A 16,426-nucleotide genomic window follows, 5' to 3' on the forward strand; every position below is an offset into this window, starting at 1 on the left:
TCAGACCTTGATCTGGTTGCGTAAGTCCTTTGTAGAAGGTAATAATTTCCATAGAGAGGCTTTAGAAGGAGCATTAACAAACACTTGATCTCTCTCACATTCAAGTTCCCTTAGCTTTCTCTCATATGTTTCTTCATCCATTGTGCTCGTGCTTGTGCTATTCAAATATGGCCATTTCATTGAACAATATAACTTCCTCATCTGTTCTACGGGAAAAACACATCAATCACAACCCACACTTTAATTTTGAATCACAATTCTGATATATAGAATATCAAATATTGAAGGTTACAATACTTAACTTGTTCTTTAACTTGCGCAAGCGAAATAACAGGTTCTGTATCCTTATTTGGATTCAGCATCTTAAGAAGGCGTCTCTCACCACCCATGCAATGAGCCTTGTGTAACATCTGATGGTTCAGGTTCTGTAACATATATAGTAAAATAATTAAAATGCTATCGAGTAAAATTTGTATAACACTTTGAGGTCAATAATCATAGATCAAAACAGAGGATATATATATGTGATATAAACGGTTTCTAACATGGATATTAATTTCTCGTTCCCCGGACGAAAATTATATAACAGCCGCCTTCTTGTCACGATACGCGTTATTAGTAAAAGTTAGTTTGCCTAGCTCCATCTTCTTAGGGCAATTCGGAAAGTTCACCATCAGCCTGTCATCTATCTATGACGCAAATTGTTTTCTAGTCCTGAGATGTACTGTTCACGAACAAGCTGTGCTTGAGCGTAACATTCACCAGCTTAGTTAATTCGATCCGCAATAATATATATATATGTAGTAGTAGTCAGAGAGAGACATAGAATTACACAACTAACATACTGTTTTCTCTATGAATTGTTTCTCGATCTGAAGCATTTGTTGTCGCATCTCCTCTACCATCTTCTCATTCGCTTCTATTGACTTTTCATAGTGATATCGACTCTTCTTGAGTCCAACAATATCTTGATGTCCTACATTTCGACTAGCTTTTTTCCTTCCAGTATATGCCACCTCCATAGCTATAGCCTCAAGAAATATAAAGAATAGAAGAAAAGTGTTTAAGATAAAGGTTTACAAATGGAAGACAGTTGCTTACTTGAGAGTTGAGACTCTGAATATAAACTTGTTGTCTCTCTCTATACAATTTTAAAATTCTCTTATTCAGAACTTGATTTGCACTCCAAGAAAGTTGACCATTTGGCCACTTTTTTTTGTTTTCTTTAGTTTAATTCAGCCACACTAATTTCAAGTATTTTTTGGTCAATAATTAATGTCTATATATTTTGGAAAGAAATATTGAATAAGTCTTAATTAAAGTCCATATCAATATGGAGCAATGTTCATGAGAGGCTTGAGGGTGCTCACATGAAACTTCCTCCCGAAAAGAAAACACACATTCGTCACCTCACCCTCGTAGCTACAATTCGACCCGAATAACTGGATGTGACCCACCTCTTTGACCAATCCACACCCACGTCACGGTCCGATTCCAACTCATCTCCGGACATATCTTATTAACCAACGTCGGAAGATAATGCTCGTCGATGTAGCACGGCGGGCGGCAGTGATCCTTAAACAAGTACCGGCGGTCGGAGACGATCTCGGCGGCGACTCTACGCGAGACCTCGAACCACTGGTTTCCTTTACGCCAATCAGATAGCGCCACGAATGGGAGGATCTTGGATGTGTAACGGCCTCGTCCCATGGGCCTTGGGTCGTCTAACGAGCCAAAGAAAGAGTGTGTGGAGCGCGTTAGGTAAGTGTAGACTGTGGTGAAGTTGAAGAGAGGGATGCAAGTCTCTGAGAGGAGGACGAAGCGTGCGTTGGAAGGTTCTAGAAACACGTGAGATAAAAGACGCTTCTCTGCGTCCATCATCGACGATCTCCCCCACTCAACTGACTACAAACATTTTCAAACTATCTCATACCTTGTAAAACCTAATTAGAGAATGTGAATATATGTAAGCATACCTTGCTTGGAATGCGTTTCTTGTAAAACACTGAAGACTGGGGCGGCTCCTCGGTGAACTCTGGTGAGGTATGAACGTAAATGGAATAAAACCCTTCGTGTCCTTTGAAGAACATTTCCCAAAGAGGGGACAACGGCAAATTCCACCTTGTCAAAAACATGAACGCAACTTTTGGATGAGTCCCGTTCATCATGGCGCTGCGTGGTGCCATCGCTGCTCGCCGCATCAGCTCCTCGTCTGTAATATTACTACTAGAGCTGCGATGAGAAGGAGAAGGAGGATGAGAGCGAGGAGAAGTTAGTGGATTTAAGGAGAGTGTACTGTGATGTTCTTCGACCAAGAAGAGTGATGTTTGGAGACGTTGGTTAAGGTAAAGAGCGAGGAGGATGACGATGGAGGTGAAGAAGACCACGGTGCCGAGCATGTGAACATATCGAAGACTGATCGGTTCTTTTTTCATCCGTAAGTTGAGTTCTTTGACAAACGGTTGCGATCTTCTGCTTCTTCATATTTAGTTTTGCGTATATTAATTAATTTATTATGAAGAGGGATATGTTGTGTAATTACTATATAATTGTTGTATAGTTTAGCTATTTCCTATTCTGTATCTAGGTTAATGTTGTAAGCACATATATAAGGGGCAGCCCTCTTCACGTTATCAATAAGAAACCTTTTACACTAAACAAGGTTTTGACATAATTAATTATTCGCTCTTCGTTCTTGGCTTTGCTCTAGGTAACTCGTTTAATTAAAGTCCTCTTTTTTTCGTGTGTGTAATAGTGTGTATATAATTATATATATATATATACAATTTAGTGTACGTCTTGTGTATATAATTTTATATATATACAATTATATGTCTTGTGCCTACGAATGTTTGTGTCTGAAATTTAGTGAAAAACTGAAAAGTGGTGCTTAGCACAATTTTAAATAAGATAACCGTTTTGGCCACAAATAGGCATATAATAGGGATCGAAAGTTTCCACAATTTATTATGTTGATTGCGGTGAATAATAGAATACAACATATTTTAAGATGTTATCTACAAACAAGGAAAAGTGTTTCAAACTCAGGATTTAGTATATATTTACTTAAACCTAGCTAGGCAGCATGATCATGTTTGTGTGATGCATGCGCAGTAGTGTGAGATGATGAACTATATATGCATGAGAATTGTGGGTTTTAGTGAAACGTGATTTTGTGACTTGTCAAGTAAAAAAACAGAGAAGAGGATAAAGAGCATGAAATTTGCGGTAATGTTAAAGCATCATTATGCTAAAAAAAAAAAAAAAAAAGTTAAAACGTTAAATAGAAGATTAACCAAAGAGGCCAGGCGTTATGTGTGTGTGTGTTTTTTTTAATTACCTTGTAACTTTTTCGTCCTCCTTGTGTCTAGGCCTCCGCCAATAGTAGCAACAAATAAGAAAGTGGGATTCTCGACCTACGTAAATTAAATATGCTAAATGGTTATTATTCTATTCAAATCAGGCAAATAACACCTACACAAAAACATAATCGGTGTATTGGTGGTGTGGTAGTTTTACATCATCTTCTTTAGTATGCAACATAATAACAATAGTGACTTACGAGATTTGAGAATGGGATGAAAAATAGCTTCAAAATACAAGCTAGGTGCTTTCACACAGCCAAGAAAGATGCACATTTAACTATAAGGTAAATCTCTCTATACTAATCAAAAAAACAATAAAACATACGTTTGACAACTATATGATAAATCACGGATATATTGTGTATATTTTGCCAAAAAAAATAATTAACATTGGTTTCCCAACCTTCGATCATGATCTTTGAGATTTCGGTAAATTGCCAAATATTTTGGTCGATATCTTCAACTTTCATTAAGTATGATCACAGCCGAGCTATTCGTTGAAGCGAGTGGTGTGAACGGCAATCACACTAATAAGATCAGACCGGTTTACAATAGCAAACCAACATGATGACCAGGTGAGATATTTGATTTGAGTATGTAGAACCATATAAGTTTTTATGTAAACACATATTGTGGGATGGATATAAACGTTGTTTGGGACTTTGGGTGCTTTAAAAGAGATGTTTTTTTTTTTTTTTTTGGTAGCATATGAGTAATGAGTGATTATTGGCAAAATTTTGATAAGATCTCTCTTTTGTTTTTGGTGATTTTTTTTTTTAAAAAAAAACCTTTAATGGTTAAATTATACAGATTTTGACTAAATGAAGCATAGCTATGATACCATTTCAGTTCTTAACAAACTTTTCTTATCTTTATAAAATGCTTCATTAAAGAGTTAATAACAAAAGATTACAACTTAAATACTATCACCAAAACCAAGTCTCAATAGTAAATAAACCAATCAACATAACCGGCATAAACATTCTGATAAATTTTGTAACAATCGTGGTTATAATAAATTTTCTGAATACATAATATAAGGAAAAGAATCCAAATAGTTATAGGTCTCTTATTAAAATAATGATATAAAACTCATAATTGAGAGAATTTTTTATAATTTTTGAAACCACACGACATTAACCAACATTGAAACCACACGTCATTAACCAACATTGAAAATGACAAAAAGACAGTTAAATGATTATTATATACTACATATGAAGAAATCTAGACATACACTGATGTTGACACAAAGAGGGAAAACATGAATATGCATATGAGAGCTGTCTCTGATTTCGTCGTTTATCTGTCTTAAACAATCTTCTGATGGATATATCTCTTGTTTCGTTGTCTTATTTCAATACATTCTGAGTTTGTATTTTATTTTATATTCATATATATATATATATATATATACTGTAAAATTGAAAAAAAAAAAAAAACTCTTCTTTATAGTTCACCATCTTAAAAAAAAAGAAAGTATATACAGTCATTTAACACTATTAAAATTAGTCAAGTAATTTTACATGTATGGTTTCATCATATACATTATTTTCAAGGGAGTTAAGTATAAAGTATAAACCGTGATTAATGCTTTTTATTAAGTTGGACTGCTAATGGGCCTATATTTAAGTAATTAGACAATTTCTGGGTTGGACAGCCAATGGCCCTATATTGTTATTTTATAAAGTTATTGGACGAATACGTTGGGCTTGGCCCATTTGGGTAGAAGAAGAAAAACAAACTTAAAAGGAAAGAAAACAAACCCTAAATCGAGAGCTAAATTTTGCATTGTCTAGCATTACTTACTAGAAAACAAATACAAGAAGCTACGAAGCAAGATTTCTATATTAGAACTATAAAAACAAGCAATGTCTTGATGCTGGTTACCTCCTCAAGGCGGTGGCCTTTGCTGTGCATATCAAGTATGGTTTGGTACGCAAGCAGGTGCAGCTTCTCCTCGATGAAATATTTGATCAAGATATGGAAAGTATTATAGTCAGGACTAACGGCTTGCTCATCCATTTTCTTCATCATTCGCATAACACTTTCCATACCTCCTGCTCTGCAATAGGCACAGAGCATTGTGTTTAACATTACCAAGTCGCAATTTGCATAAGTGGTTTCAGAGTCCCTTGACAGTTCGTTTGCCTCCTCGAAACGCTTACTTCGACATAAAGCAGATATCATGATGCTGTTTGCATAGCCATCTGAAACAGGAAACTGACATCATTGTCTAGAAAAATAGGGAACTGGTTTCTGTAGAGATACGGATAGGAGAACCACATACTCCATACTGGTTTCTTTATCAGGTTCTGACAAATATGAGAAAATATCTAACCATAAGACACCCCTAATTGTAGCAAATTGCTAACTCATAAGAGGTAGATCTTCAAGGACATAATGAGTTTTTTTCAATCCTAGTTATTTGACAAATCCAGGATTGAGTCTATGAATTCACCCCAAGATATCATTGAAAAATATTCCTGATCCTCTATTGAACAGCAGTAAAAGCAGCAACCAGTAAAGAGTCAAAAATGAAATATAAAAGCTAACTTATCAGCAGTTTAAATAAAATCATACCAGATTTAACACCTTTCCCTTTCATATCATCAAAGATTGACCTCGCTTCTTCTAACTTTCCTGCCTTTGAAAGCCCATCCATCAACATACAATATGGCATCTAGAGAAGAAAACAAAATTTTGACCATAAGATAATTGCCGAGTAAACAGGAACACTATATGAGCTCTTATACCATGATAGCAAACCATACCAATAAGCTACGTTTAGATTTGCTGAAAAATAATATTGTCTAATTACCTCATTCTCGGCGTACCCAGCAGATTCAAGTTCAGAGAGTAATTCTCTTGATCTATCAAACAACCCTCCTTTAATATAAACCTTTAGTAAAGTTGTCATCATCACCTGCAAATATTTCCAGATAGAGTTATAAAAGTGAGCTGAGGAAACCAATCTCTGATATAATACAAACAAGCAAAAGAATCATGTGAACAATCCTTCAATTAAAAAAAATAAATCCAAAGAGAAGAATTACGAAAAGAAATAAGATGAAGCTAAAAAAATCATGTGAAATCTGAACCATGTTAAGAGAGAATTGACGTCTAAACCATGTTTAGATACAAGATATCTAAACAATTTCTTCACTCTTACAGGGCATTTCTTGAGGGGTGTAATCAGCAGATAATAGGTTGTTACAAGTCATTCAAACAAATTCATCTATAACAGGGGTCAAAAACCAGACAGTATGATTGCATGAGATGAGAAATACTGACAAAAACAAACCTTGTTAGGCACTAATCCTATTGATTTCATCTCGGTCATCAGCTCATCAGCTTTCTTGTAATCTCCTTTCCAAGAATAAGAATTGAGCAAAGAGCTGTAATGGTATATGTTTAGCGAATGACCTTCAGCTTTCATCCGCCGGATAAAGTTTTCAGCTTCTTCAGATCGACCAATTGAAGCACAAACGGCCAAGACAGTCCCATACATCACACCATCCATTTGTATTCCAGTATGTGGCAGCTCTCCAACGAGTTCCATAGCATTAGGGTATCCATTTTTAACCTTGATACAACCTGCAAGCAGCTAGAAGTTCAAAGAGAAAATATATCATAGAAGCCGAACAAAACGAGATGTTGCATATGCAGTCATGGTTCTTTCACCTAAACTTGAAATCCCAAAATGCAGAAATATTTCAGTACGTCTCTCAATCTCAGGTTAAACCGGTTTAAGCTTTGTGAAACTATTTCGTCATTTACTGATGTAGTGAAAAGTGAAAACGTCAGCTGGCATACCGTGTTATACGTAACCACATCTGGTTTCAGACCATCACGCTTCATCTGATCAAACAATTTGATGCAGCTTTCAAGCTTCCCATTCTTGACCAGACAACTAAGAATGGAGTTACATATAAAGACATTGATTTTGGTTGACTCGTCTGGAATGCTGTGGTATATCTCCAGTGCCTTGGAGACATTTTTAGCCCCCACAAACTTGATGCAACTGCTGTAAGTTGAAACACTAATCTTTCCATGTTGTTTGCATCCAATCAAAGAGGTAAAAAGAAAGATTACAAACATCAAAACACACAAATTAATTTATGCACATCTTGGAAACAATATAGTTAGTATAATTCCTACTTAATATGAATCCATGTTAAAATCAACAAACCTGTATAAGATCCTGCAATCTTCCGGAGATTCCGAAATCACGCAAAATCACATTCAAGTCTTGAACCTTGAGAGGAACAGTAACATCATGACAACTGGAGACAATCACATGATGATTGATTAAGCAGAATTGAAGATAAATTTCGGTGATAAATAGTAACCACCTCTGCAGAGAGGAGAGAAAATCGGAGGGAGCGTTGAACTTCAGAAACGGCGGATTTTCTCGTCAGGTAGGCAGTGGAATGACGTTTCGAACGAGGAGCTTCTGTTACCATGAAACGATGATTTTACTTTAAAATCGCAGAAAACACACAGATCACAGCAGCAACTCTGACCGGAAAAGATGAATGAATGTTACTAGACCATCATAACATCTATCACACAAATTCAGGGGATACTTTTAAAGAGCATTCGAACCAAGCACGTTTAAAAAGCATATTTTTGAAAAAACTGAGTGAGTGTTACGCAATCAAATCAAGCAAGCAAATGCCACAATGATCATCACTGGATCTAAATAAAAATTAATGTGAAAATCATAAAACGATCGGTCTATTTGGATGGAACTCGAAAGGAAAACAACGAAATAGTGAGAAAACTAACCGAGACTCATCAGTGTGGATATGACTGACTCCTACGCTTGTTCTTCGATTTTTCTTAGTATACGATTGCAACTCTCTGATTATTTTGTTTAATTTTCACCTGTAAATTATCTGATAATCACAAAAAAAGAAGAGAAAAATATAAAAATTAGTAATAACAAAATTTGGCCACCAAAAAAGAGTTGGCACAAACATAACTAAATCAGAAATGAAGTCAAAGATCTCACTATCTAAAATCTAAATCCGAAATTATATTCTTCACCTCTTTTTCCCGGATAACTCTAAAGTCTAAACTATTCTCTCGTCCACTCCTCTCACGAAGTATATATGGGATTTTGAATTCTAAAAGGTTGTGGATCATAATCATGTAGTATATTTTTAGGACATGCAGAGCAAACAACTTGGGATAGAGAAAAGGTTGAAGAAAGAAGCAAAGATTACACACCATAATATGATCCAATGATTGACTGACAAGACTTATGATGCATATAGAAATAGTAACAAAGATATATATTTTTTTTTTATGAAATAGAGATTAAACTCTGGAAATAACAAACAGGAAAACCAATGGAGTAATTATCAAAAAGAATATCATATGTATTGGTTTCGAGATCAAGTTCCAGCAGTGCTTCCCTTAGCTCACGAGCGTAAAACAACAACTTCTTCTGCTTCTTCTTCTTCCCATCGAAGAGTGCTAGTGGCATGAGCGCGCATTTGTGAACACGAAACCATTGAGAAATTGTAGTCAGATCAATGGAACACATTTTGTGCCATGTCTTATTGGCTGAATTGAGTGACCATATGACTTGGTTGGGCCACTTCATCTCCGAAACGCACAAGTGGTTGTCGAGGTCGCACATGACGATATCGGAAGCACGAACATTGGCAAAGGGAGCATTACAGACGACTTGAAAGGCTTCGGTGTGAAGATCCAAGGACAGAATTTTGGTTTCCTCGCACTCGGTGAACCAATGAAGCGACCCATCTACACAGACAGGCTCGGGCCAAGCAACAATCCGACAGGGAGCAGCGGGAGAAACAGACCTCCAAGCGTTGGTGCTAAAGTCGAAAACCTCGCAGGTAGTAGCGTTGTCTAGGCCAATCTCTGAAGAGTTGTATAGCCAAACGGGCTTGTATGTGCCCGTGATTTTGTCTTTACCAAAACCAAGATTAGAGACCACGTAATGAAGGTCCAAGAAAGTATGGAAGAAATTATCTCCTAAGTCGAACATGAGTTGTTGTAGGTTACAGAGAGGGAGAGGCCGATACCATCTAGTGGTTGGGTTGACCACAAAACCGGGTTTGCGGTACATGTAGAGACAAGCGAGACCGTCACAGGTATTATGGGAAACGAAGAATCGGATGTTATCCATATCCCAAGGAGTAGGGATATGGACCGATGATGATGAACCCAACACCAATGTACTTAGAGATTCTACAATCGGGTGATCAATATCTTCATCATCAGGATGTAAAGAGACCATGAGAACATCTGGATTACCTGATTGCTGACGATGTGTCAACTGTCTTCGTTGGAAGAATGGAGATTCGATCGTTGATTTCCATTGTTTCGATACACCCTTTAATCTCATCAGAGAATCCACATCAAGTCTCTCTAGGATACGCTCTACGCAATCGTGGGGAAGCGATTCCAATATACTCAAGCAGCGTAGCTTTTTTATTGACATTCTTGCGATTGTTGTTGAGCAGACACGACACCCCCGAAGACCCTTGATGATGAAGAAGAGATTAAATTTTATAGGAGGAGGGTTATGTCCTATATTTATAAAAAAGAAAAAAAAAAAAAAAAAACCAAACCAGTAATCTCCCAAATAAACAAACAGGAAAACCTTCCAAGGAATAGGCAAAACTCAACAATTCCCTTTTCGTCAAGGAAAACAGAAACAACTTCTCTCTCTCTCTATATATATATATATATCTCCACACGACAGACACAGATCTCCTAAACCTAAACTCCGACACCTGTTCGAACCCTATCTCTGTTTTTTTTTGGTTTTTTTGGTTTTTTTTTTCTTCTTGGGCTTTTGATTTTTATTTAAGCCTCTCAGAACCCAAATACGAGTTTTACACCGACGGCCAGGATCTTGTCTTCAAAGTCAGATATATTATACAATACGTCATCATACTATTCCCTCAGTATCTGACTGGGTCTGCCTACATAAACTTTTGAATACGTTTTAAGTTTGTTTGCGGTCTCGACAACATTATTTTTCTGGTTGACACCAGTTTGTTGACACGTGAAAAGCATGACGAAGACCAGGTGCTAAGATGTATATTCCACACACGCATATAGGCTTTACTTTAGGCTCTCAAGGTAAATGACATCAATAACCTGCTTAGCCGTTTTCCATCTTTACTTTCAAAGACACTTTTTTTTTTTTTTTTTTTTTTTTTNTTTGCGACTATATTTCTCCCTCTCATTTTTTCATTAAAATGTCATGAAGCTCTTAAAACTCCTGGGAAGTATAATCCCAGTTCCTAGACCTTACCTAGAGAAATATACCTCTCCAACAATATCTGTAGCATAAAGATTCATTAAAAGAACCATAGTATCTATATATATCATGTTACGAACTCAAAAGCTATCATACCACAGCAGCGTATGCATCTGATCTGCTCTGTCTCTCACTCTTGCTGAGCCCCCTGAATGAGGAATATAGAATGTTCAAACAGCAATTCACACAAAAGTTACAATCATTCTGTCGGAGACACTATTTCATTCTAAAACCATGAACATAGATCATTCTGTCTGAAGCTTCTGACTTGTCCCATGTTCATCAAATACATCAACTCTCCAACCTCCTAACACCGCAATTTGGCTGAGTTCTCGGATCTGGCCTCTCTCACGGTCTTGCTTTCGGTCAGATATGGTCTTCATGCTACTTCGGAAAGATCTCTGGTGTATCTCGGCTCTCTCCTGATGTGAACTCGCTAACTTCGACTTCCTCCTATTTGGGGAGAGATTTTCAGACTTCCTCTTTTATGGAGAGAAACAATATCGTCTTCAGTGAGAACCATCTCCGACACCAGTCTGCTCGTCGGAGTAACCACCTCTTAATCACCAACTACAACGGAATACTCAAGTGGTGCGCTTGATATCTAGTTCATAAGTTAGAACAGCAAGCTCAGAGGCGAAACTAAAGATTTGGATATCTAGTGGTCGGACACAAATAATTAATAGTTTCTTTAATTACCTCGCCAAACCGTCCAAAACCAGGCATCCATGCTTCAATATCAAACTTACGGTAAGCTGGAGCGCCTAAATCCGCTGTGGCCATATCCAGTGTTCTGCAAAGATAAAGTTAGATTTCCGGAAGACAAGAACTGTTTTTGGTGAGAAAAGATCGGATTCAAAATGTAGTTTCTTACTTGAAGTGCAATCCTAGAGAAGTGAACAAATTAATCCTCTTCAATCTGAATGAGTTCGTGGTGGAAGAATTCACTATCTTCAGGTCGGCATATGACGAACATCTCTGCTTTGCTGAACTGATGAACGCCATAAAGACCTCTGCAAGTATGAGTTTTTAGATTAAGGACTGTTCCATCTTCTTAACAGTCATATCCTACCTTAACCTATCCCCCTCTGGTGAGAAGAAAACACTTATAACTTTCTTAACCAATCGATCACCACAAAAACACTTTCATGAGAACGAAGCAAACACAAAAGAGCTATAGGAAACAAAATGTAAAACATAAATTGCTCTCGATTCTTGCAAGAATGAAATCAGAAACGCGTATTGTCTGCTGTTAAACTTGTTTCGGTATTTTTATAAGGGATGGTTCCACCAACACGGTTTCCGTTAACACCAGAGGGTTCTGCGTTAGCGGCTAGCTGTTGGCTGTCTAATTCAGACTGTGTCCTGAATTCTTGAATGCGTCTTGCTAGTCGATCTTGTTCAATCTTAGACTGTTCTTTTGATTTTGAGCAAATGTTAATATCTGTAAGAAGAAGAATCACAAGTCAGCACGAATGGATTTCAAGACCTCAATGTATCTAACCTAACAATATACATCCCCCATTTGCAAATTCAAATTGCCTCTGGAACCTATAGAAGCTCACGATTTGTCCTGTCCATCTTTAAGCTTCACGAGGTCTTCTTCAAGAGTTACAAGACTTTCCTTCAGATTTTTACCTGAAGTGCGAAATTGCTTTATTATCTCTTAGCAAAGAAGACAAGACTGACAAACAAAATGGACTCCTCATATTAACCTTCTTCTACGAGTCTATCACGTTCAGACGGCTCCAGCTTCCCTTTCATCTTCTTTGCAACATTGTTTCTTTCCTCACGAAGCCTCTCAACTTCCTGCTATCTGCAATCGTTCATTAGCTGAACCGAGACGATAAAAAAAGAAAAAAAAAACAATTCAATTCAAAAATCTCTCAAATCTAACCAGAGACTAAAACTAGTCTTTGTCACCAACACTCCATGATTATCCTATCCAGAAACTAACAAAATAAGTTCTTCGTCAAAGTAGCTGACTTTACATGTTTCTATTACTAAGAATCCAAAATTAGAATTGAGCTAACTGCTAACAGGTTCAACGAGAGAGCAGAGTAGAAGATAAGATATAACCTTTTGGAGGTTGAGCATGTTCTCGTAAAGCTCAAGGACAGCATCCAAATTAGCATTAGAATTCCTGTTCTTGATGTTGATTTCGACTGCTTCCTTATTATCCCTTATCCATTTGAAATCAATCGACGCCTTCCACTGAGGCTGAGTGGCCGGGATATCTTGTACGGCGGCGGAAGCGGAGAAGGCTCTGACTAAGAGAGGCTTACGGGGTTGAAGACGGCGAGAAAACAAACCTAGGGTTAAGTTATTGGGAAATGGATTGAGGAAGAGGCGAGAAGAGAATGTGGAGATGGTTACAGGAACCGCCGCGGCGAGTCTCAGTTTGTGTAAACGCATCGCCGGAGAGCTTCTCTCTGCTGACAAAGACGAGACAACGACGATGACTTGATTTTTTAGTTTATACGGATTGCTATTTAAACGTTGCCGTTTTGATCTGTGAGTAGTGAGAGAGATGACGTGTCAAGTTTGATTTGTGTTGACGTTTCGTCTATGAAAACGAAACGACGACGTTTTTGATGGTCTATTCTAAGCTAAAGTTTTTTATGTTGTCGAAATTTTTTCTAAGGAAGAAGAAGACGAAGTTGACACAATACAACGTTGAGCTGAAAGAGCCAAAGGGGCATGACGCAATGCATGTTTTTTTTTTTTTTTTTTGAGATGATGATGGTTGATAAGATTAACGTAGTGAAAAGTTCTTGAATTATTCAATTGTTTTTTTTTGGTTTGATCTTCTTTTGCTCAAATCTCAATGTTGTGTTTAAGTTTGTAAAACTGCATTTTGTCTGCTACTTATTTTCTCATGTTATATTCCTTGCACTTATAAAGAAACACTGACTACATGATTGGTGACCTTCCGATGGTCTTCACAAGTTAACCAAACAAGTAGAACAAACCATTCACCGTCCTTAGAGAAGAACAACACCAAGGGACGACTTCTTATTCAGTTATTCTTGTAATTCTTGTAATTCTTCCTCTTCCTCTTCTTTTTGTTCTTGTTCACGTCTTCCGTTTTTTGCACTTTACCTACAATGTTTTAGTTTTCATTCATTAAGAAAACTCCCAAGATTCTAGAGGTTAGAAACCCCCAAACGTTAATCAGAGATATTAAAACTTGCCTTTGCTTGATTCGCCACCATGGTAGGAAGCATCCTCCTGACGAGAAAACCGAGCATTCATAGGCAAGGTACAACTTGGACTGATCTTATTTATCATCAAAATATTCTCTCCTCTAGTCACACTCTACTTACAATATTTATTCATTTTCTATCTTTGAAAATTGGGTACAGGAAAAGGAAAACAATTTACTGCATGCTTTAATTAGAAGATGCTCTATCTTTTTCTCTTTTTTATCATTTTAAGAGATAACAAAAAGAGAAGTATACTTGAGTATTATACCACTTATTACAAACTCTTTACTTTTGCTCTAAGTTATTCTTTTTTTTTTTCCATTCTTTGATACATTTGTCACCAGATAGTTCAACATAATGACTCTCAAAGCAATGCTAGGAGCATGGCTCCTCATGAGTTATCAATGTAATTATATAGTACTATTTATTTCCTATAGAGCTAGCTAACCTGTCACATGGGGTCATAATTAAAGGCATGCTTAGTTTTTTTTTTTTTTTTTGTCAACTATCGGACCACAACTGGTCGGTCCATTAGCCAAATTCTTACATTCGTAGGAGCTGGGACTCGATCTCAAGTGTGATGGTGCCTTCTACAAATCGACTTACCTCCTGACATTGCACTTAGATCACTTAGTTCTTTTTTATATATAAAGTACAACATATTTATTCTTTATTGTTAAGTCAGTGCATTAAAATTCATCTTAAGTTTATTGTCACTGAATATATTTTTACGTGTGTTTTTACTACATTATATACGTACTATGTTTGATGGTCAGGATCCGAAGCATGGGAATTGGTGGCTGGAATTCGGGTCGGGTACTCTAGTCGGGTATTGGCCTTCGTTCTTGTTCACACACCTGAAGGAGCACGCGAGCATGGTCCAATACGGTGGCGAAGTCATAAATTCACAAAATGGAGGCCACACTTCAACACAGATGGGAATTGAAGTGGACATTTTGCAGAGGAAGGGTTCACGAAATCTTCTTATTTCAGAAACATCCAAGTAGTTGATTGGGATAACACTTTGGTCCCTTCTCCTAATCTTAAAGTACTTGCGGATCATACGAATTGTTACGATATTCAAGGTGGTTCTAACCGGGCTTGGGGGAGTTACTTTTATTACGGAGGACCAGGCAAGAATCCTAAATGCCCTTAAAAACAAAAATTTAAATTAGGGTTTAGGGATTGGGAAGGTGTTTTAGGTTATAAGAGCTACTTCCATCATTGATTAGTTTTTTTGGTTATGATCGTGTTCATTTATGTGTAAATGTGAAAAAGTATATTGGAGAAAATGTATAAGTACCATATTTTATACTTTATATTGTCTATTATCTCACATGTCAGGTAATGATTCTTTACGTGGTTCTAGTCTTTTAAAGTGATACAATTATTATAAGCATTATAAGAATTTTTGGAAAACTCTGAAATTTGAATAAGTAAAGATGTACATCGATCAGTTTATTTATGGTTTAAGAGGAGGACAATGGGTGTTGCACTAGTGTTGGTCTTCCCAGCAAAGATTTAGATTTGTCCCGCAACAATAATTAACAATCTCTTTTGAAAACATAGTCGCAATAGTCAAGGAAACATGGAGGTATAAAGATTTTGTGATAGGGAAAATCACATTTTAAACCTTCAAAGTGTCATTGAGTAGGACTTTAAATTTCAAGAGAATTTCACTAACACTATAAACCTTCAAAATGATTTTACTAACACTTTAAAACTTGAAACTAACTTTCATGTTTATACCACCATAAAAAATAACGGAATAATAATATCCGTCAACGCAAAATAGTTCAACTATGGTGGTTTAATTTAAATTTTAATTAGTTTAAGTTTTATTAAATAAATAAAAAGAGAAAAATATAAATTTGTCAAATGTTTTAACCTTGCCTTTGATTCATCATTTTTTTGCTTTGATGTATTTTTTTATTTTTTTATTTATTTTTTATCAATCATAATAAATAATTAAATAAAATAAAATTAAATAAATTAAACAAGTATTTAAATTAAACTAGCATAGTTTAACTGTTTCATGTTGACGGATATTACTATTCCATCATCTTTAATGGCAAACATGAAAATTAGTTTTAAGGTTTAAAGTGTTAGTAAAATCATTTTAAAGGTATATAATGTTAGTGAAATAATCTCAAGCTTTAAAGTGCTACTCGGTGGTACTTTGAAGGTTTAAAATGTGATTTTCTTTTTTGTTATATCTTCCTATCTCTGCTTACCTTCATCCTCACATTAATTTAGAAAGACACATCAGTGATATTTTGAAGGTTTAAAATGTGATTTTCCTTTTTTGTTATATCTTCCTATCTCGCTTTCTTTCATCCTCACATCAATTTTGAAACACACATCAACCCAACTTTGACGATGTTTAAACAATTTAAAAAGGCATTTTTGAAATATATGAGTAATTAATCCTATATATACATACTGTACATTGATGTAGAGCAAAGAGAGAGAGAGCATAAGTATGGATATGAGAGATGAATTTGATGATTTCATGGTAATTTTGGATGTCTCAGAAAATATTGTGTTGT

General features: G+C 36.2%; 3 protein-coding genes and 3 pseudogenes across 11 annotated transcripts; all 6 read right to left on the minus strand.

Annotated features, from left to right (window-relative positions):
- LOC104739718 overlaps window positions 1-1,074 on the minus strand; it is a 2,740-nt pseudogene extending 1,666 nt beyond the window's left edge.
- On the minus strand, window positions 1,317-2,672 carry LOC104739717 (annotated as a pseudogene).
- LOC104739715 (pentatricopeptide repeat-containing protein At1g10910, chloroplastic-like) lies at window positions 5,018-7,538 on the minus strand. 2 transcript variants are annotated; one of them, XM_019236168.1, is made up of 5 exons: window positions 7,182-7,538; window positions 6,670-6,972; window positions 6,187-6,291; window positions 5,949-6,048; window positions 5,018-5,575 (listed from the first exon to the last, which is right to left on the minus strand). In XM_019236168.1, exons 1-5 carry the CDS (start codon window positions 7,464-7,466, stop codon window positions 5,211-5,213), a joined length of 1,158 nt encoding a protein of 385 aa, XP_019091713.1. In that variant the 5' UTR covers window positions 7,467-7,538; the 3' UTR covers window positions 5,018-5,210. The 2 variants fall into 2 exon arrangements, with proteins under 2 accessions (XP_019091713.1, XP_019091714.1); XM_019236169.1 differs by having other exon boundaries at window positions 6,670-6,962; window positions 7,182-7,269.
- LOC104739714 (F-box/LRR-repeat/kelch-repeat protein At1g09650-like) lies at window positions 7,317-10,152 on the minus strand. 4 transcript variants are annotated; one of them, XM_019236166.1, is made up of 4 exons: window positions 9,974-10,152; window positions 8,157-9,885; window positions 7,558-7,821; window positions 7,317-7,407 (listed from the first exon to the last, which is right to left on the minus strand). In XM_019236166.1, the coding sequence occupies exon 2, from the start codon at window positions 9,841-9,843 to the stop codon at window positions 8,677-8,679; it is 1,167 nt and encodes a 388-aa protein (XP_019091711.1). In that variant the 5' UTR covers window positions 9,844-9,885; window positions 9,974-10,152; the 3' UTR covers window positions 7,317-7,407; window positions 7,558-7,821; window positions 8,157-8,676. The 4 variants fall into 4 exon arrangements, with proteins under 4 accessions (XP_019091711.1, XP_019091710.1, XP_019091709.1 ...); XM_019236165.1 differs by having other exon boundaries at window positions 7,558-7,623; window positions 7,721-7,821; window positions 8,157-10,152; XM_019236164.1 differs by having other exon boundaries at window positions 8,157-10,152.
- Window positions 10,708-13,146, minus strand: LOC104739713 (serine--tRNA ligase, chloroplastic/mitochondrial-like). Of its 5 annotated transcripts, none has more exons than XR_760055.1 (6): window positions 12,751-12,896; window positions 12,387-12,504; window positions 12,223-12,309; window positions 11,546-12,115; window positions 11,371-11,464; window positions 10,708-11,275 (listed from the first exon to the last, which is right to left on the minus strand). XR_760055.1 is itself a non-coding variant. In XM_010460151.1 (6 exons), exons 1-4 carry the CDS (start codon window positions 13,084-13,086, stop codon window positions 12,109-12,111), a joined length of 510 nt encoding a protein of 169 aa, XP_010458453.1. In that variant the 5' UTR covers window positions 13,087-13,146; the 3' UTR covers window positions 10,708-11,275; window positions 11,371-11,464; window positions 11,546-12,108. The 5 variants fall into 5 exon arrangements, 3 of the variants coding, with proteins under 3 accessions (XP_010458453.1, XP_010458454.1, XP_010458455.1); XM_010460151.1 differs by having other exon boundaries at window positions 12,237-12,309; window positions 12,387-12,480; window positions 12,751-13,146; XM_010460152.1 differs by having other exon boundaries at window positions 12,387-12,480; window positions 12,751-13,146.
- On the minus strand, window positions 15,331-16,391 carry LOC104739721 (annotated as a pseudogene).

This window comes from Camelina sativa, chromosome 14 (assembly GCF_000633955.1).
Source record: "Camelina sativa cultivar DH55 chromosome 14, Cs, whole genome shotgun sequence".
In the NCBI taxonomy this organism is placed as follows: domain Eukaryota; kingdom Viridiplantae; phylum Streptophyta; class Magnoliopsida; order Brassicales; family Brassicaceae; genus Camelina; species Camelina sativa.

What these genes read in the sequence shown, in the direction of transcription:
- LOC104739715 (XM_019236168.1), bottom strand. Translation starts at nt 7,466, where the DNA reads ATGTTTGTAATCTTTCTTTTTACCTCTTTGATTGGATGCAAACAACAT. An exon ending in ATGTGGTTACGTATAACACG is followed by an intron (nt 6,973 to 7,181) that starts GTATGCCAGCTG and finishes TTGAACTTCTAG; the next exon opens with CTGCTTGCAGGTTGTATCAA. An exon ending in AGGGAAAGGTGTTAAATCTG is followed by an intron (nt 5,576 to 5,948) that starts GTATGATTTTAT and finishes TTCCTGTTTCAG; the next exon opens with ATGGCTATGCAAACAGCATC.
- LOC104739714 (XM_019236166.1), bottom strand. Translation starts at nt 9,843, where the DNA reads ATGTCAATAAAAAAGCTACGCTGCTTGAGTATATTGGAATCGCTTCCC.
- LOC104739713 (XM_010460151.1), bottom strand. Translation starts at nt 13,086, where the DNA reads ATGCGTTTACACAAACTGAGACTCGCCGCGGCGGTTCCTGTAACCATC. An exon ending in ACATGCTCAACCTCCAAAAG is followed by an intron (nt 12,481 to 12,750) that starts GTTATATCTTAT and finishes TGCAGATAGCAG; the next exon opens with GAAGTTGAGAGGCTTCGTGA. An exon ending in TGATAGACTCGTAGAAGAAG is followed by an intron (nt 12,310 to 12,386) that starts GTTAATATGAGG and finishes TTCGCACTTCAG; the next exon opens with GTAAAAATCTGAAGGAAAGT.